General features: G+C 39.6%; 1 protein-coding gene across 8 annotated transcripts in view; it reads left to right on the top strand.

Moving 5' to 3' along the window:
• The window catches only part of Fat3 (FAT atypical cadherin 3), a 622,271-nt gene that overhangs the window by 596,445 nt on the left and 10,823 nt on the right, over positions 1 to 15,003 (top strand). For all 8 annotated transcript variants that reach the window (XM_048795699.1, XM_048795700.1, XM_015489994.2 and 5 more), the window contains 2 exons: positions 11,028 to 11,181; positions 13,106 to 13,761. In XM_048795699.1, the coding sequence (XP_048651656.1) occupies positions 11,028 to 11,181; positions 13,106 to 13,761 (810 nt within the window). The remainder of the gene's footprint in view (positions 1 to 11,027; positions 11,182 to 13,105; positions 13,762 to 15,003) is intronic.

Here is a 15,003-nt window from a genome sequence, read left to right as displayed (position 1 = left end):
TGGTGCCATAATTCCCGAATGATGGGCAGTAACTATACTTCAGTGGTTCTATAAACCAGCCCATTATGACAAGTCATGGCCAGTTTTTCACCAGGCAAAACAATTCTGCTAGTGTGAGCCATCTACGATATATAAAAGGAGCATATAATTAAATTGGGTTGAAACAGAACACCACTCCATGTCAAATCCTGGGTACACAGCCACAAATTGTAACATACTTTTAACGATGGCAGGACGTTGTTTTTGCTGGCAGAGCTATGGGCTTCCACAATGGGTTATCTTTAAAATAATAATAATCACTGAGTGAAGGGAAAAGACCATGGAATCTCACTCTTCAATGTGCATTTTATTTTTTTTATTGCCATGAAATCCTTTAGTTAAGTATTCAGGGCAGGTATGTTAATTAAATGACTAAGACCCATATAAGAAACAGAAATTTTCGTCTATTTTTTAATCCCTTTTGGTTTAATCAAATTTTAGCATGAAGGACCCACCTGCCATATACTTTTCACATGGCCTTGAGAACTTTCCATCCCATCCCTAATGGCCCAGCCTTGCCTAGAACACACTCCCCCCCCCCCCCCCCGCTCCTCCTGCTGCTCTTAACTTCATTCTTTTATTGGTACTGGGGTTGGGACTCTATATAGGTTCTCTTTCTTACAAAATGATACAGCCTTTTATCAGTTCAATTCTCTCTTTTGTACTTAGGGGCTATGTTTTTCTAAAACAAAGATATTTTCTTTCCTTACCTCCATCTACACAAATCCCTTCTCTCAAACTTACTATCTCTGTTTAGTAGAGGGGGCCCCATAGGAGCAACCTGCCCACCAAAGCTATTCCCAAGCTAGTTCAGTGGTACTTAGTTCAGCAGCCCCTGAGAGTATGGTCTCCCATTACTTCCCTGAGGACCAAAAGCACAGGATTCCTCTTCTAATGTGTGAGAAATTACTTACCTACTTCCTGATTATAGGAATGAGTTCTTGGCCTCTAAGAAAAGAGGAGAAAGAATCTATTTTCTTGGTCTCATATCAGAGGAATTTTTGCTAGGTTCCTGTATCCTACCTGCAAATTCCCTAATGCCAAATAGAGGAGGGTAAAAAAGAAAAGAAAAGAAAGAATCAATAATTTGGTCTTTACCTATATGTATGAAACTGTGTAGTTAATTATAAGGTTACTTAAAATAAAAGGAAAATCTTCTTAGCTATAATAGCTTAGTTTAAAAAGAAGAATAAGACTGGAGATTTTAATGAAAAAGTATTCATGCCCTCAAGAATTCTCTCTAGCTGCCAAGAAGATCTAATCACAGAGACAGACAGTCTTGGGTCCCCAGATCAAAGGCTGGGATGCATGCAGCATTCAAAGAGGAAATCTGGGCTAGGGAAAGTAGGATGAAGTGCTTAAAAGATGACTCCTTGCACATGACAGCACTGAGGACAAAATTTATTTATTTGAATATCTTTCTGTTGTTGGAACCTGTGCCATGTGTTCCTCTAAAATTTCAGGACACATGTTTCAGCATGGTCTTCCCCTTGACCACTGAAGAACACTGAAGCATTGGTCATTGCCTCTCCGGGGAAGATACTTTACATTCTCAAGCTGTGGCCATCCTAGCATATTGTTGCAGAACATTTAGAACCTTTAAGGCAGGCAACCCACAGCAAGAAGCATTTTCTTGCAGGAAAGTAGGGTGTTCCAACCACCCCAAACCCAATAAAACCTTTGGCATGAATCAGGGCAAGGAAGCCACATCTTCTAGTTTGGAATGACATGGTCAGCGGTTTTTACCAATGTTATGACATTGGCTGCCCCAGAAGGAAGCCATAAGAACCCCAGGGGAGTCAGATCCCAGAATGCTGACTTGTAATAAGAGGGTAAATATGACTCTGTAAATCAACCACAGAAGGAAGGCTTTCTTGGTAATGCCTTAAGATTATATGTATTTCATAAACATGAACTGGAAATAGCAACCACCCTGGAGAAGAAATGATTAGGGCCTATTCTAACCCTTACATTTCCAGACCCAATAAGCAGGGAAAAAAAAAAACAGTAAGCACCCACAATCTGAATAAGGAGTGCCCAATCCTCTGTGTCTTATTGTACTGAGCTCAAGCCTACTAACAGAAAATATAATTGAGGCTAGGCTATCATTTGGTAAAGCAATGCACTAAGTCAGGCAGTCATTAGTCCAGAAATAGACACTCAGACAGTTTTGCATGAGACTAGAAGCCTAAGGCCTGAAATGAAAAGTTGGGTTCATTTTTAGTAGTAAGACTTACTATTTGTTAGACCTTTGCTGTGTGTTTGACACTGTGATAAGGGATTACCTTTTTAAAGAGTTTATTCTCTGGGATATTTAATTCTCACAACAATACTATGGAGATGGTCTGTTTTTCCCTCCTACTGACCCACTCCCTAAGAAAAAATGGGCCTGAGAAGCTACTAACTAGCCTAGCATCACAAAAGTGATGAAGCCGGATTTGACCCAGATTGTGGGAACTCGCCAATCTAGACTCTTGCCCCTTGATACTCAAAGTGTGTTCCAAAGGCCAGCATCATCATCACTGGGAATGTTAGAAAAGCAGTATCTCAGATCCTACCCCAAACCCACTCAATCAATCTGTATTGTAATAAGCTCCCTACATGATATACTTACTTATTTTTCTATTTCCAAACTACCCTGGAACCTGGGGAAAATTCTAGTTCTTTTTTTCTCATATTATAGACATGCAGGTACAACTCTAAGATACATTAAATCATCTGAAGACCTTGTTAAGATGAGACAGTGTTATTTTTTTAAGTTTCTTGATTATTAATGAAAAAGGAAAACCTATTTACTGGCTCCATCAATTGCCATCCATATCAGAGGTACTTTCTGTTAGGTGACATTGTATTTGCAAATTATTGAGCTTACTGCCAAGAAAAGTTTGGAGGTAAGGTGCCCAACATACAGAATCTGAATCCACAAGGGAAGAATTTTGACATTTTTATTTTATACAAGTCTTCAGGATGGTTCTATGCACATCCAAGTTTCAAAACTACTGACATTCACAAATCTCAATGACTCTGTGCTTGTATGAATGCCCCTGGGTGAGTTCCAGGAGAGGTAAACAAACATAGGATACAGGGAAATTGAGAGTCAAATAAACAGCCTATATTTTTTTAAAAAAAAACTTTTTGATGAAAGATGGAGCATTGTTCCCATATTAAGAATTTTGGGTTACCCTGAGCTCCTCTCCAAAATAAAAATAATAGTGTCTGTCTATTCTCTCTATGCAGTCATGAGTATTCTGGCTATCAGATTGCATGAAATGGATTCCCAAGTGTTGCAAATGCTCAGATGTTTTGGGCAACCAAGTCCTCATGCCACTTTGGGCCAGGGTTTGTTGAGTATTTTGTGTCCTTAATTTGTAAGGAATCACTGGTATAGATAGATTGGATCTATCAATCTTCAATTGAGTGTCTGCATTATGCTGAGCTCTGTGTTGAATTCTGGGCCTCACTGCTCTCTCCGTGATCAATAAATGCCACTTGTGCAGCCTCCCTCTCCTCACAGATGGTTTAGGGAAGTTGAACAGGGTTCTCATATCTGTTTCACCTACTGGCCCACTGAATAGAAACACAGGTAGAAAGAAGCCAGACTCGCTGTGAATATACTGCAGGCATAATTTGGGTGAGTTTTGCAGCTTTGGAATTTTTTTTTCTTTTTCTGGGTAACTTCTAAATATTGAATTAATCTTTTGTTGTTGTTGTTGTTTTGTACTTTGGGAAATTCTCACAATAATAGCATTAATAATTATAGCTACTATAGAAAAACTCAAAATCCTAAAGTAGGTTATGTGCACACATAAAAGAACATACTAGAAGGTGAGAATTTATTGTGTGCCTAATGTTGTGAGTGCACTAAAGGTTTGTAGAGCTTCAAAGAAAATATTAAAGGTTTGGCTCAATATACAATGTATGAAAGGTGAGCCAGCTCTCCTAGGGAAAGTTATAGTTCTCCTCTTCAAAGGTTTTTATTTTACAAGGTCTAAAGGCATTGGATGTAGCCTGCTTGGTTAAAGAGAAAAGTCAAAGTGACTAAAAGTTGAAATGGCAAGGTAGTGATGGAGGCCATGGCTGGCTGGCTGCTGAGCTTGTCCCCACTTGTGATTAGTGTCTCATATGATAATTCATCCACCTGGTTTCTCACATGAATTAAGATTTGCATAGATCAGAGGTCTGAATATCTCCCAGTATTGAGCCCAATAGCCACAGTAAAAATCTCCCATGACATGCAGTTGTTTGGTTTATAAGCAACACAGAGATGAAGTTGATTTCAGAATCCATAGTGATCAGAACAATAAAGTGCCTAATGTTTATGTGCTGCATTGTGGTTTATGAATCCAGAAATCTTTTTGTTCCCTACGAAGTGTTGGTGAGTAGCACTTGTCAGAAAAAAGTAAGGAGGTTCCTGAGGGTCAGGCACTGCACTCATGATCATATTCAGCTGGTGGGCAACAGCCAGAACTTAAACTTGCACTCAGGGCCCCACCACACATCACAGACACCTCCTCAAGTCCTGTAAGTTCTTGGAGTTTCTAAATAAAATCCTTAAGTTAGCAAGCATGGAAGTTGATACTGACTGAGATCCCATGTGCTCATTGCACATTTATTGTCATTACTTTTACCTTTGTGCAGCAGGCAGATATTATATCCCTTATCAAGGCTGCCAAGCTGGGATCAGACTGATGCTCACTTACACCACCAAGTGGGGCAAGAGGGTAGAAGCCATTACCTGGATGCATCAGGTCAGAAACAACTGCTAAGTCAAAGGAGTAAAATATAAATTACCTTGATTTGTTTTTTTTCTTTTTGCCTGCCCAGCCCAAATTCCCTCCATAATTGCTTATTCCATTTCTATTTTTGCATGTAATAGTTTTTGCAGTGTTCATCTTTGAGCAAGGAAAGGAGAAGGCATTTTAAGTTTGGGTGCAGATTTCAAAACCATCTGCATCTGCTATAACTAGAAGGATTGTAAACAGGAACACAGCTTTGAGACAGTGCTTAAAAATACACTTCTTATTTTGCCAAGATTTGAAATAAAAGAAACTATGGCTTTTTTTGTATATGTATCTCAATGCTGGTAAAACCGTTTCCTTTCTAAATTTGGGAACGAAGTATTAAGTATATTTGCCACTCATTCGCATAGGCAATGGTGAGGAAAAACATCTTATTTAAGCTTCCATTTCCTCACCTGTAAAATAATTATGATAATAGTACCTATGGCATAGAATTGTTGTAAGTATGAAATGATATATAATGCATAGACAGTTCTTAGAATTTTTCTAACACATAGCAATCTATTGTTCTTATTAATGATTTTCTTGTTTAATATTCTCCTGCTAAACAGAAAGAAAATCTACTCTTTTTGATAAGATTTTGAAATTATCCAATGAGTTAATTTTTTCTTTTATGTTTATCAAAGTGTCAAATACTATGTGCGATCAAATAATGCCTGGATAAATCTTGGGACTCTGTTCCCTTTATTTGTGTGTGATACTAACTTATGGTAATGCTTGGAAAGTGTAGAAACTTTATTATGCTACTCACTTTATTATTTAATGATTATTTTGCTCCCAGAAAGAGAGTCTAATGTTGTGCACCTTGTTATAGCTTATCTGCTTCCTGGAGAGCAAAGGGAAATGACTATAAGTCTGTCCCTCTTATTCCCAGCACATAGGAGCTCTGGCTCACTGAAAAATGATAGTGTTAAAACAGATTTAGAGAAAGATTTGAGAATCAGTAATATGGATTTGAGTTTGACTCAATCACTTAAGACATTCTTGGACAATCACTGGTCTCTCTAGCATTCCCATGGAGTTGGGATAGTACTGGGGTCTATTCTTTTTCTTGTCCTACTATCATGATCCACATAGAATTATTGGAAGTAATTTTAAACAATAAAGCATTAGATTCACTTAGTGTCATTATGGCAAACATTGATATCATAAAATTATTAAAAATAGGGCCCAAGATATGATAATTAAATAATAACTAAAGCTTTGTGAAAACAATTTAATTTTGATAAACAGGCCTTTCATAGAGGCTGAACAATAGATATCATTCTTCTTTAATTAAAAAAAAAACAATATAAGTACTTTTTTTAAAAAGTCAAATTGCTTTCCCCTTCACAGTGTTAACATAAAAACTTCTCCAAATTTAAAGTTCTAAAAGATTTCTTCCAAAGTGCCTCTGCTCCTTTACCCCATGGGTTTCAGATTGCAAGAGCAGATCATAGACAGTTTACCTCTTTCTGATAACAGAGAAATTTGCAAAGGAAATATAATGAAGTACAGGGGTTAGAAATACAGTTCAGGACAATGGTGACAGGTTAGAACTCTGAAGCCAGACTGCCTGAGTTCACCAGCCTCATGATCCTGAATTAGCAATCGGCTTCTCCAAGCCTCTGTTTACTGATGAGAATCTGTAAAAAGCTGTAAATGGCTTCTAAATGATGTTTTCTTGACTTTGCAATCTCAGTGTCTATCATAGTACCAATTCGGGGGTATGCTAGTAAACCAGCTCTTTAAAAGTAAAGTCCCATATTTGTAGCATTTGCTGATTTCTTTGGTGTAAATACTCACACCATGGGGCTGGGGTTGTGGCTCAATGGTAGAGCATTCACCTAACACATGCGAGGCTCTAGGTTCGATTCACAGCACCACATATAAATAAATAAAATAAAGGTAAATACATAAATAAATAAATAGATACTCGCACCATGTCTGATGTTAGGCTACCAGTGGTTTAACAACTGGCATGCCAGTTTCCCCGGTATCTAGCAGTCATATCTCAGGACCTCTGAACTGGCTCCAGCAAAACCCTGCTGATTACTTAAGCACCGTGGAGGTGAATCAGTCAAGCTGGCTGCTGTATCAAATAGTATTAGATGTCCCACAAAAAGATCATGAAAATAACAAAATACAGAAAGAAATGTGCACAAGTGAAATAGCACGCTAGAAGTGATATCCCATTTTAACATTCCCATTTTCCAAGGCACAGACATCAGATTGCCTCTCTGCCTTTGGATAAGGATGCATCCCATGACTCATAGTAGTGTCTAGTTTCCTTGATAGTGATTTAAATATTCCTTATTTCTAGACAACCTCTCCTTAGCCCCTTTCTTCTCCCAGCTTCCCTGTATCAGGAGATAGAGTTTTATTTAAGAAATTGTCAGAGGTTTGCCAAATAGGAGCTGGATGATTTATCCAAGTTGCTTTAGCCCCTTCCTGGCTTTCCTCCCTCCTCATTCATTGATGTGAGTTCCTGTGCTGTGCCAGTCTCACCCTATCCTTCAGTCTAAGAAAGACTATAAGCATCACAGGTCATTCTGTCTCTAAATGACCTGCCACTCCTGATCAAGAATTAGCCAGGTGACACAAAGAAGCATTCTTCCCAATCCCAAGGGCTTTCAGAAATTCCCAATTCCATTAAGGAGAGCAACTTCCCAAATTGGAAAAAATAACCTTAAGTCAGCATAGTTTGAATCAAGTGTACCTTAGACTACTGCCTCCTTACCCACAGGCTTCAGGCCAGCCTTCTTTGAAATCCATCAGAGTACACACTGTCTCAGTCTATAGATTTTCAACTGTCTTATATCTATAGCAATCAATTCACAAAATCCCAACATTAGTCCTTAACCACATTGTTAGCCCAAGAGCCCAGCACATAAAAGTGAGGATGGGTCTTTACAGTATTTGCAAAAGATCTTAGGAAAAAAGAAAGCCTCATTGGCTACTTAAAAATAGTGGTGATAGCTGTCACAACCCAACTATCATGATAGTAATTTTTTACTTTTAATTTCAATCCCCCAGTGACCTAACATCTCACTATGACCCACCTTTTCATGTTTTTATTACTGTATTATAATTGCACATAGTAGTGGAGTTCATTGTGACACATTCATATACAAACTCATATATGCCCACAACATCACTTGCTCCAATACATTCTTCAGTACTTCCCTTTTCACTACCCTCTTCCAGTTTCCTGTTCCCTTTCCCTGATCTGTGGAAGATCAGAAGAGTAGAGAACAGGGAACATATGTATTTCATTTTGGTGCATTATAATTTGACATAGAAATAAAATTCACTGTGATATATTCATACATGCATAAAACATAATTTGGTTGATTTTATTCCCCCATTCTTGCCTTTCTCATCCTTCCACCCTCTTCCTTGGTCCCCTACCTCTACTTTACTGATCTCTCTTCCAATTTTGTGAGATCTGCTTTTTAAAAATTACTTTTTCCTCTCTAGTTTCCACATAATGAGGGAAAGCATTTGTCCCTTGACTTTCTGAGTCTGATTTATCTCACTTAGAATGATATTCTCCAGTTCCATCCATTTACTAGAAAATACCATAATTCCATTCTTTATAGATGAGTAGAACTCCATTGTATATATATGCACCACATTATCTTTATCCATTCATCTGTGGATGGTCACCTGGGGTGGCTCCCTAACCAGCTGTTATAAACATTAGAATGCAAATTTAACCATAGTATGATGATTTCAGTTTTTGATTCTGTCATCTCTTAGCATCTCCACATTGGGGACCAAGTTTTAAGCACCATTGAGGACACACTTAAATCATAACCAAACCACAGCAGGCATAAAATAAGAATTAGTCAAAAAGTTTGTTTAAGAAGCTGGTAGAACTGATCTGGATTCCTACCTCCCCTCTGCATACCCATGCAACCATTTGCCCAAATTCCTGGCAAGACTGCACGTACTACTTGAAAGGCAAGGTCTTAGAACTAGAGATTATCTGGCACGTGCTTCACAGAAAGGTTTAAATAAACATGATGTTCATTGGATGCAAAACACCACAACTACCCCTCCTCCTCCACCAGCTAATCCTTCCAGTATGGGACTCCAGACCTTTGTCCTCCCTCTGTGCAGGTGATAAAAGGAATTATTACTAGAGAAATCGGCCAACCCAAAGATACTGACTCAGTTTCACAGTTTATGAGCCCCTCTCGTGTTCATAACCTCCTACCAGATTTCTAGTTCTTAGTGACCCACTCTTCAACATAAGCCTATAAGTGAAGATTAACCAACAAGTAAGGAAATCCTCTAACTCAAATATATATGGAGAGAAAGATTAACTTTAAGAAATCCCCTTGCTTTACTTAGGGGATGGCAAGGCCAAATCTTATAGTGTAGGCTGGCAGGCTAGAAATGCATGTAGGAGTTGATTTTGCAGTCTTGAATTCCAAAATCACACAGCAAGCCAATGGGCTGGAAACTCAGGAAAGATTCTTCTATGTTGCAGTCTGAGGCAGAATTCCTTCTTCTTAAGGGCTCAAACTGAATGGACAAGATCCACCTGCATCATGCTTTATTTAAAGCATAAGTGTTAGCACACACACACACACACACACACACACACAGATACCTTCACAGAAACATCTAGACTAGTGTTTAACCAAAGAACTGGGCACCAGTAACCTAGCCAAGTTGACACATAAAGAATAAAAACAAAAAGTTGTGCATGAAAATTAAAACAATCAAAGCTCACTACATGACTTAGTGTAAACAGCATTTATAGTTGTAGTACTATCGATACTGATTATTGATGCAACCAAGGTTATCATATATTGGGATGTAGAGCTATCAAAAGATGTATCCATGAGGTGGGGCCAAAGGCTTTAAATAAAAGACACAGTGGAAAGCCAATAGAAAATCCCTATGACTAAAATAACCACAAAATTTTAAAATTTCACAGAAGGAAATATTGGAAATAAAAGGAATGCCCAAGTTACGTTGAGGTTATTTAAATGCTTCATTATACAAAACAAAACATGTAAAATGATCTGACTCTTCATTATGCACTTGTATAACTTTAACAACAATAACAAGAAGGATAAAAGTGAATCTTGGGGTACCCCCGTTTTCTTATTGATGCATTATAGTTGTATATTCTGATGGCATTTTTGTTACATATTTTATAATACAAAATATAACAATATAATTTGGTCAATAACACTCCCCAGCAATCATCCCGTATCTTCTACCCTTTTCTCTACTGATTTCCCTTTGATTTTCATGAGATCTTCCCCTCTTTTTCCTATTTCCTCTCTAGCTTCCACATATGAAAGAAAACATAGGACCTTTGGGGTTCTTTTTAAGAAGGGAAAAAAGAATACCCTTACTAATTATTCATCCCTTCCTACTCTGAGAAATAGATAATTCTGTTTCCTTTTACATAATGCTACCTCATTTGATATTTAATAATCTTTGTGGTAGGGATATTTCTAACTATTTCTGCATGATGGGTTCATGAATAGAGAAAGAAAAAAACAGTACAAAAATCAGGACCTAAATAGGGAAGCTAGGTGAAGACTGGAATTCTTCCATTACCCCCTGAATATGTCAGTCTGAGGCTCAACTGATTTGACAAATATCCTCATTTTACCTTTCCTTCCCTCCACTTCCCTTTAGGGGGTGCTTTCAGTTCTTGGCTAAAGAGAAAAGGCACAGGGATAGGAGAGGGGCTCAATAAAGTAGATAACATGGAACCCATAGAACACTACTCCCATCTGGAATTGTCCTGATGTTTATAGTAGCAGTGTGGTGGAGAAAGCATCCCCTGTCCGTGTGCTCGCATGCATGCGTGCACACACAAGCGCGCATGCACGCACACACACACACACACACACACACACTCCCTTGTGCCCCATCTTGGTGTCTGCTGTAGGTATCTGTTCTTTGTGCATCTTTTACAGTTTTCTCCAACATCCATGCATGTGGTTAATTAGGTGAATTTTTGTGTACCACTAGGGAATTCAAATTGGAACTTGGCATTTTTGTGGCTAGATGTATTCCAAATAACTAATTTGTTAATCATCTTTGGAATTTGGCCCCTGCTTAAGATACTGTTCAACAGAGAACTGGGAGAAAATGTTACATATTACAGTTGAGTCCCAAAGCCTTCTAAGCATCACCAGTGGCACACCTGGCTCATGAAGCGCTCTGTTTCCTCAGGCTACCAGTGTACCTGTCTCTCACAGTTCACGGGGAGAAACTGTGAATCAGAGATTACAGCCTGCTTCCCAAACCCCTGCCGTAATGGAGGATCCTGTGACCCAATAGGAAACACTTTCATCTGCAGTTGTAAAGCTGGACTCACTGGAGTCACGTAAGTGGGATTATGTAAAAGTCTCTTGCCATGCTGCTGCTTATTACTAAGAAAACAAACCAGTAAGCACTTCACCAGGATAAAATGTTTACCACTGATAGGTAGGGCAGTCAGAGGGTTAATGTCTTGATGTATAAAGAGCGCTTTCAAGTGATTAAAAGGTTAGTAGGGATTATCTCTGGGTAGTGTGGTAATGGGTAATTTACATATTTTTTTACTTTATACTTCTCTATTTTTTCAAAAATTTTTATAACTGCTATATACTTTGTTATTAGGGGAAAATGTAAAGAAAGCCATTGATGCCACCTAATATATCTAGTATAATTCTGAGTCAGATACACTACTCCTTTCTCTAATCCATTAATAAGACTCTACTGCCAATGTTTTATGATCATTCTAAGAAACTAAACCTTACCTTTCTTTTGCAAACCTTTTTTTTCCTCCAAGAAATGAATGAAATTAAAGTGCCAAATGGAAAGGGAATGTTTCAAATTCTTAGTAAAATTCCACTTTCCTTGATCATTTCGTGTGTGTGTGTGTGTGTGTGTGTGTGTGTATATATATATATATATATATATATATATATATATATATATATATATAAAATCTCAAGCAAGTGATACTCTAATTACAGATCAGTCTTATGTATTCATTAGAGCAAATCTCCTGAGGACTTTTCCAGGAAATACTTAGCTGACTTTGAATTGCTGGATGTAATTTAAAGCAATAAAGCTGCATTTATTTTTAAATACTTTGTGATTCTAACTAATTTCCGGCTGACCTGGCCTCAATATGTTCAAATTGGGGATGTTTGGCTACATTTTAAAAAGTGGATTACCAAAAATATAGGTTATTGGGCCTTTTAAATGAACATATTAGAATAATTGCTAAAACAGAGAAAAGGAGGAAAGAAGGTCTATGTTTTCAGAGTGTTGAAGTAAGAAATGTAAGACTTAAATGTGTCTTATAATTCTACTCAATGCCAATCATGGATTGCTTTAAAGGGAATAAAATTGATTTAGTTATTTTTCATTAGAATGCTTCAGTAATTTCTTCCTGATAATCTGCCTTAATATTAGCCTTTAACATAAGCATAGAATCTGGAAGTTAGCCATTCACCCACCCACCTACGCCTGCAATCCCCAGCTTCCCAGAGGGACCAAACATGACTGTAACCATTAAAGGAAAAGATCAGAACCCAAAATATTTTCCTCACCAGAAACTCTATAATGGGTATATAGATTCACAGTTCTTCTTCATTCTACCATCTCAAAAGCTTGGAGAACTAAAATGGCAAACTAATTTGATGGCAAAACCTGTTGAAATCTACTCTGAGGCTCTTTCTAGTCTTTATTTCTCTTGAAAATTCAGTGCAAATATCCATGTTTCTGTGCAGAAACATTGGTATATTTGATTATGAGGCCCTATGCCAGCATCAGTTACTAGGGGGCCCAGGAGTATTTTACATAATGTGAGAGTGATGTATTGTATATCCTTTCTAAACCTATGTAGTTTAAAATTCTGATATGCACCTGGTTGGGAGAATTTGGAGCCCAGTACCTTTCCATAGCATCTGTTGGTTCTTTTTTGTACTGCTCCTCTCCTGGCACCCTCTTCCCTACTATACCCCACTAGGGGACAAAGACTTGAGAGATAGGGTTGGGAGGGATACTTTTACACAAGATGATGACTTGGGGGTGGGAGGTTGTGGGCACAGAAATGCCTGAATGAACTGCCTCCCCCGCCCACACACACACCCTATATGTCACATTCTTCACGTATACCTTTGAGTTGCTTTCTTCTCTTTTAATGATGTCCTCCCCCCCACACACACACCTTTTGTTTTGTTTGAGCTTTGGTGCACGAGGCTGTGTCTACTGGTTCTGATGTTGGGGAGGGGCTTCTGTGTGTTTTGTTGCTGAAGGTGTGAGGAGGACATCAATGAGTGTGAGCGGGAGGAGTGTGAGAATGGCGGCTCCTGTGTCAACATGTTCGGCTCCTTCCTCTGCAACTGCACACCGGGCTTCGTGGGCCAGTACTGCGGGCTCCGCCCCGTGGTGGTACCCAACATCCAGGCCGGCCACTCCTACGTGGGAAAGGAAGAGCTCATCGGCATTGCAGTCGTCCTCTTTGTCATCTTCACCCTGGTCGTCCTCTTCATCGTCTTCCGCAAAAAGGTCTTCCGCAAGAACTACTCCCGCAACAACATCACGCTGGTGCAGGACCCCGCCACGGCTGCCCTGCTCAACAAGAGCAATGGCATCCCGTTCCGGAACCTGCGTGGCAGTGGGGATGGCCGCAACGTCTACCAGGAGGTGGGGCCCCCGCAGGTGCCCGTGCGTCCCATGGCCTACACCCCCTGCTTCCAGAGTGACTCCAGGAGCAACCTAGATAAGATCGTGGATGGACTGGGCGGAGAGCACCAGGAGATGACCACGTTTCACCCAGAGTCTCCCCGCATCCTGACAGCCCGGCGGGGTGTGGTCGTGTGCAGTGTGGCCCCCAACCTTCCAGCTGTGTCGCCCTGCCGCTCTGACTGCGACTCCATTAGGAAGAATGGCTGGGATGCTGGAACCGAGAGTGAGTAGGAAGTGGCAGTAGCTCCTTTTGTTTTCCCCCTGTACTGGAAGTCTGTAATGCCTTGGCACCATGACAGAAATTAAGGGAAGGGAAAGAGAACTACATGACCAGAGTATTCACTGTGGCATGTCCTAATACGGAATGTTCACACTGGTTCATTTATGATGGGGAAAATGAGTCTGAGAAAGGGTAACACACATGTCCAAGGTCACAGCTAGTAGGAGGCAGGTAGTGTTCTAATCTGGGTCTGCCAGAATCCCTACAATCCATGCTCTTTTCACAGTACAGCACCATTGACCATAGTGCAAGCTAGCCACATAAGTGATACACAGAATATGTTCTGGAAGGTTAGAAGAAGGTAGTATTTCTAGTTCTAGAGTGAACACTTGAGTAAAGTAGAAGGATGAAACTAGAGGTGAATGTTTAGACTTCAACTTCACGCCACATGGTTGACTATATAGGAGGGTGAGCTTACCAAGGAGCAAGAGCAGAGAGGGTAGTCAAACCAGGCTTCCAAAAGGACCTTCGAAATGCCTACCTATGGGTGGTGGGCAGAAGTTGAGGGACAGGAAGGGAGGCACATGCTTACCAAGGAAGAAAAGAGGAGAGGGCAGCTGTGCAGAAACCAAGAGAGAGGGTCAGTAAGGTCAGCAGTATGAAGTACTAAGCTACCATCTAGGAGATATATACAGGATTAAAATACACATGCTGAACTAAGCTGGTTACAGTGGTGCATGCCTGTAATCCCAGCAGCTCAGAAGGCTGAGGCAGAAGGATTGCAAGTTCAAAGCCAGCCTCAAGGCCCTAAGCAATTTAGTGAGACCCTGTATCAAAATTTAAATAAATAAATAAATAAAAGGGGATGGGGATGTGACTCAGTGGTTAAGCACCCTTGGGTTTAATCAACCCCTGGTAACAAAAACAAAGAAACAATGATATGCTGAACATGGAGCTGTTAAAGTAGAAGCCAGAAGGCAAGGATTAAGGACAAAGATTTGGTGGGAACACTATGGTAAAGCACCACTACTGGGTGCTGAGTCATCTCCTTAGATGGTCACAGTTAAATGCTGTTATACCAGGAAGGCACTATTACTAGCTTATCCTTTCATGGAAGAAAAAAAACTAGCTTGAGCAAGTGACATGATTTGCCTAAAATCATGCAACTAGCAAAGTGAGGAGTCTGTACTTCAAGTTCCTCACTCTGCTGATGCTCTTTGGAGCTTCATCAACAAGGATGGAGAG

The sequence above is a fragment of the Marmota marmota genome, unplaced genomic scaffold (genome assembly GCF_001458135.2).
Source record: "Marmota marmota marmota unplaced genomic scaffold, marMar, whole genome shotgun sequence".
NCBI classification, from domain to species: Eukaryota; Metazoa; Chordata; class Mammalia; order Rodentia; family Sciuridae; genus Marmota; species Marmota marmota.
The sequence above is the reverse complement of the archived record's forward strand: the minus strand, read 5'-3'. Positions and strand labels throughout refer to the sequence as shown.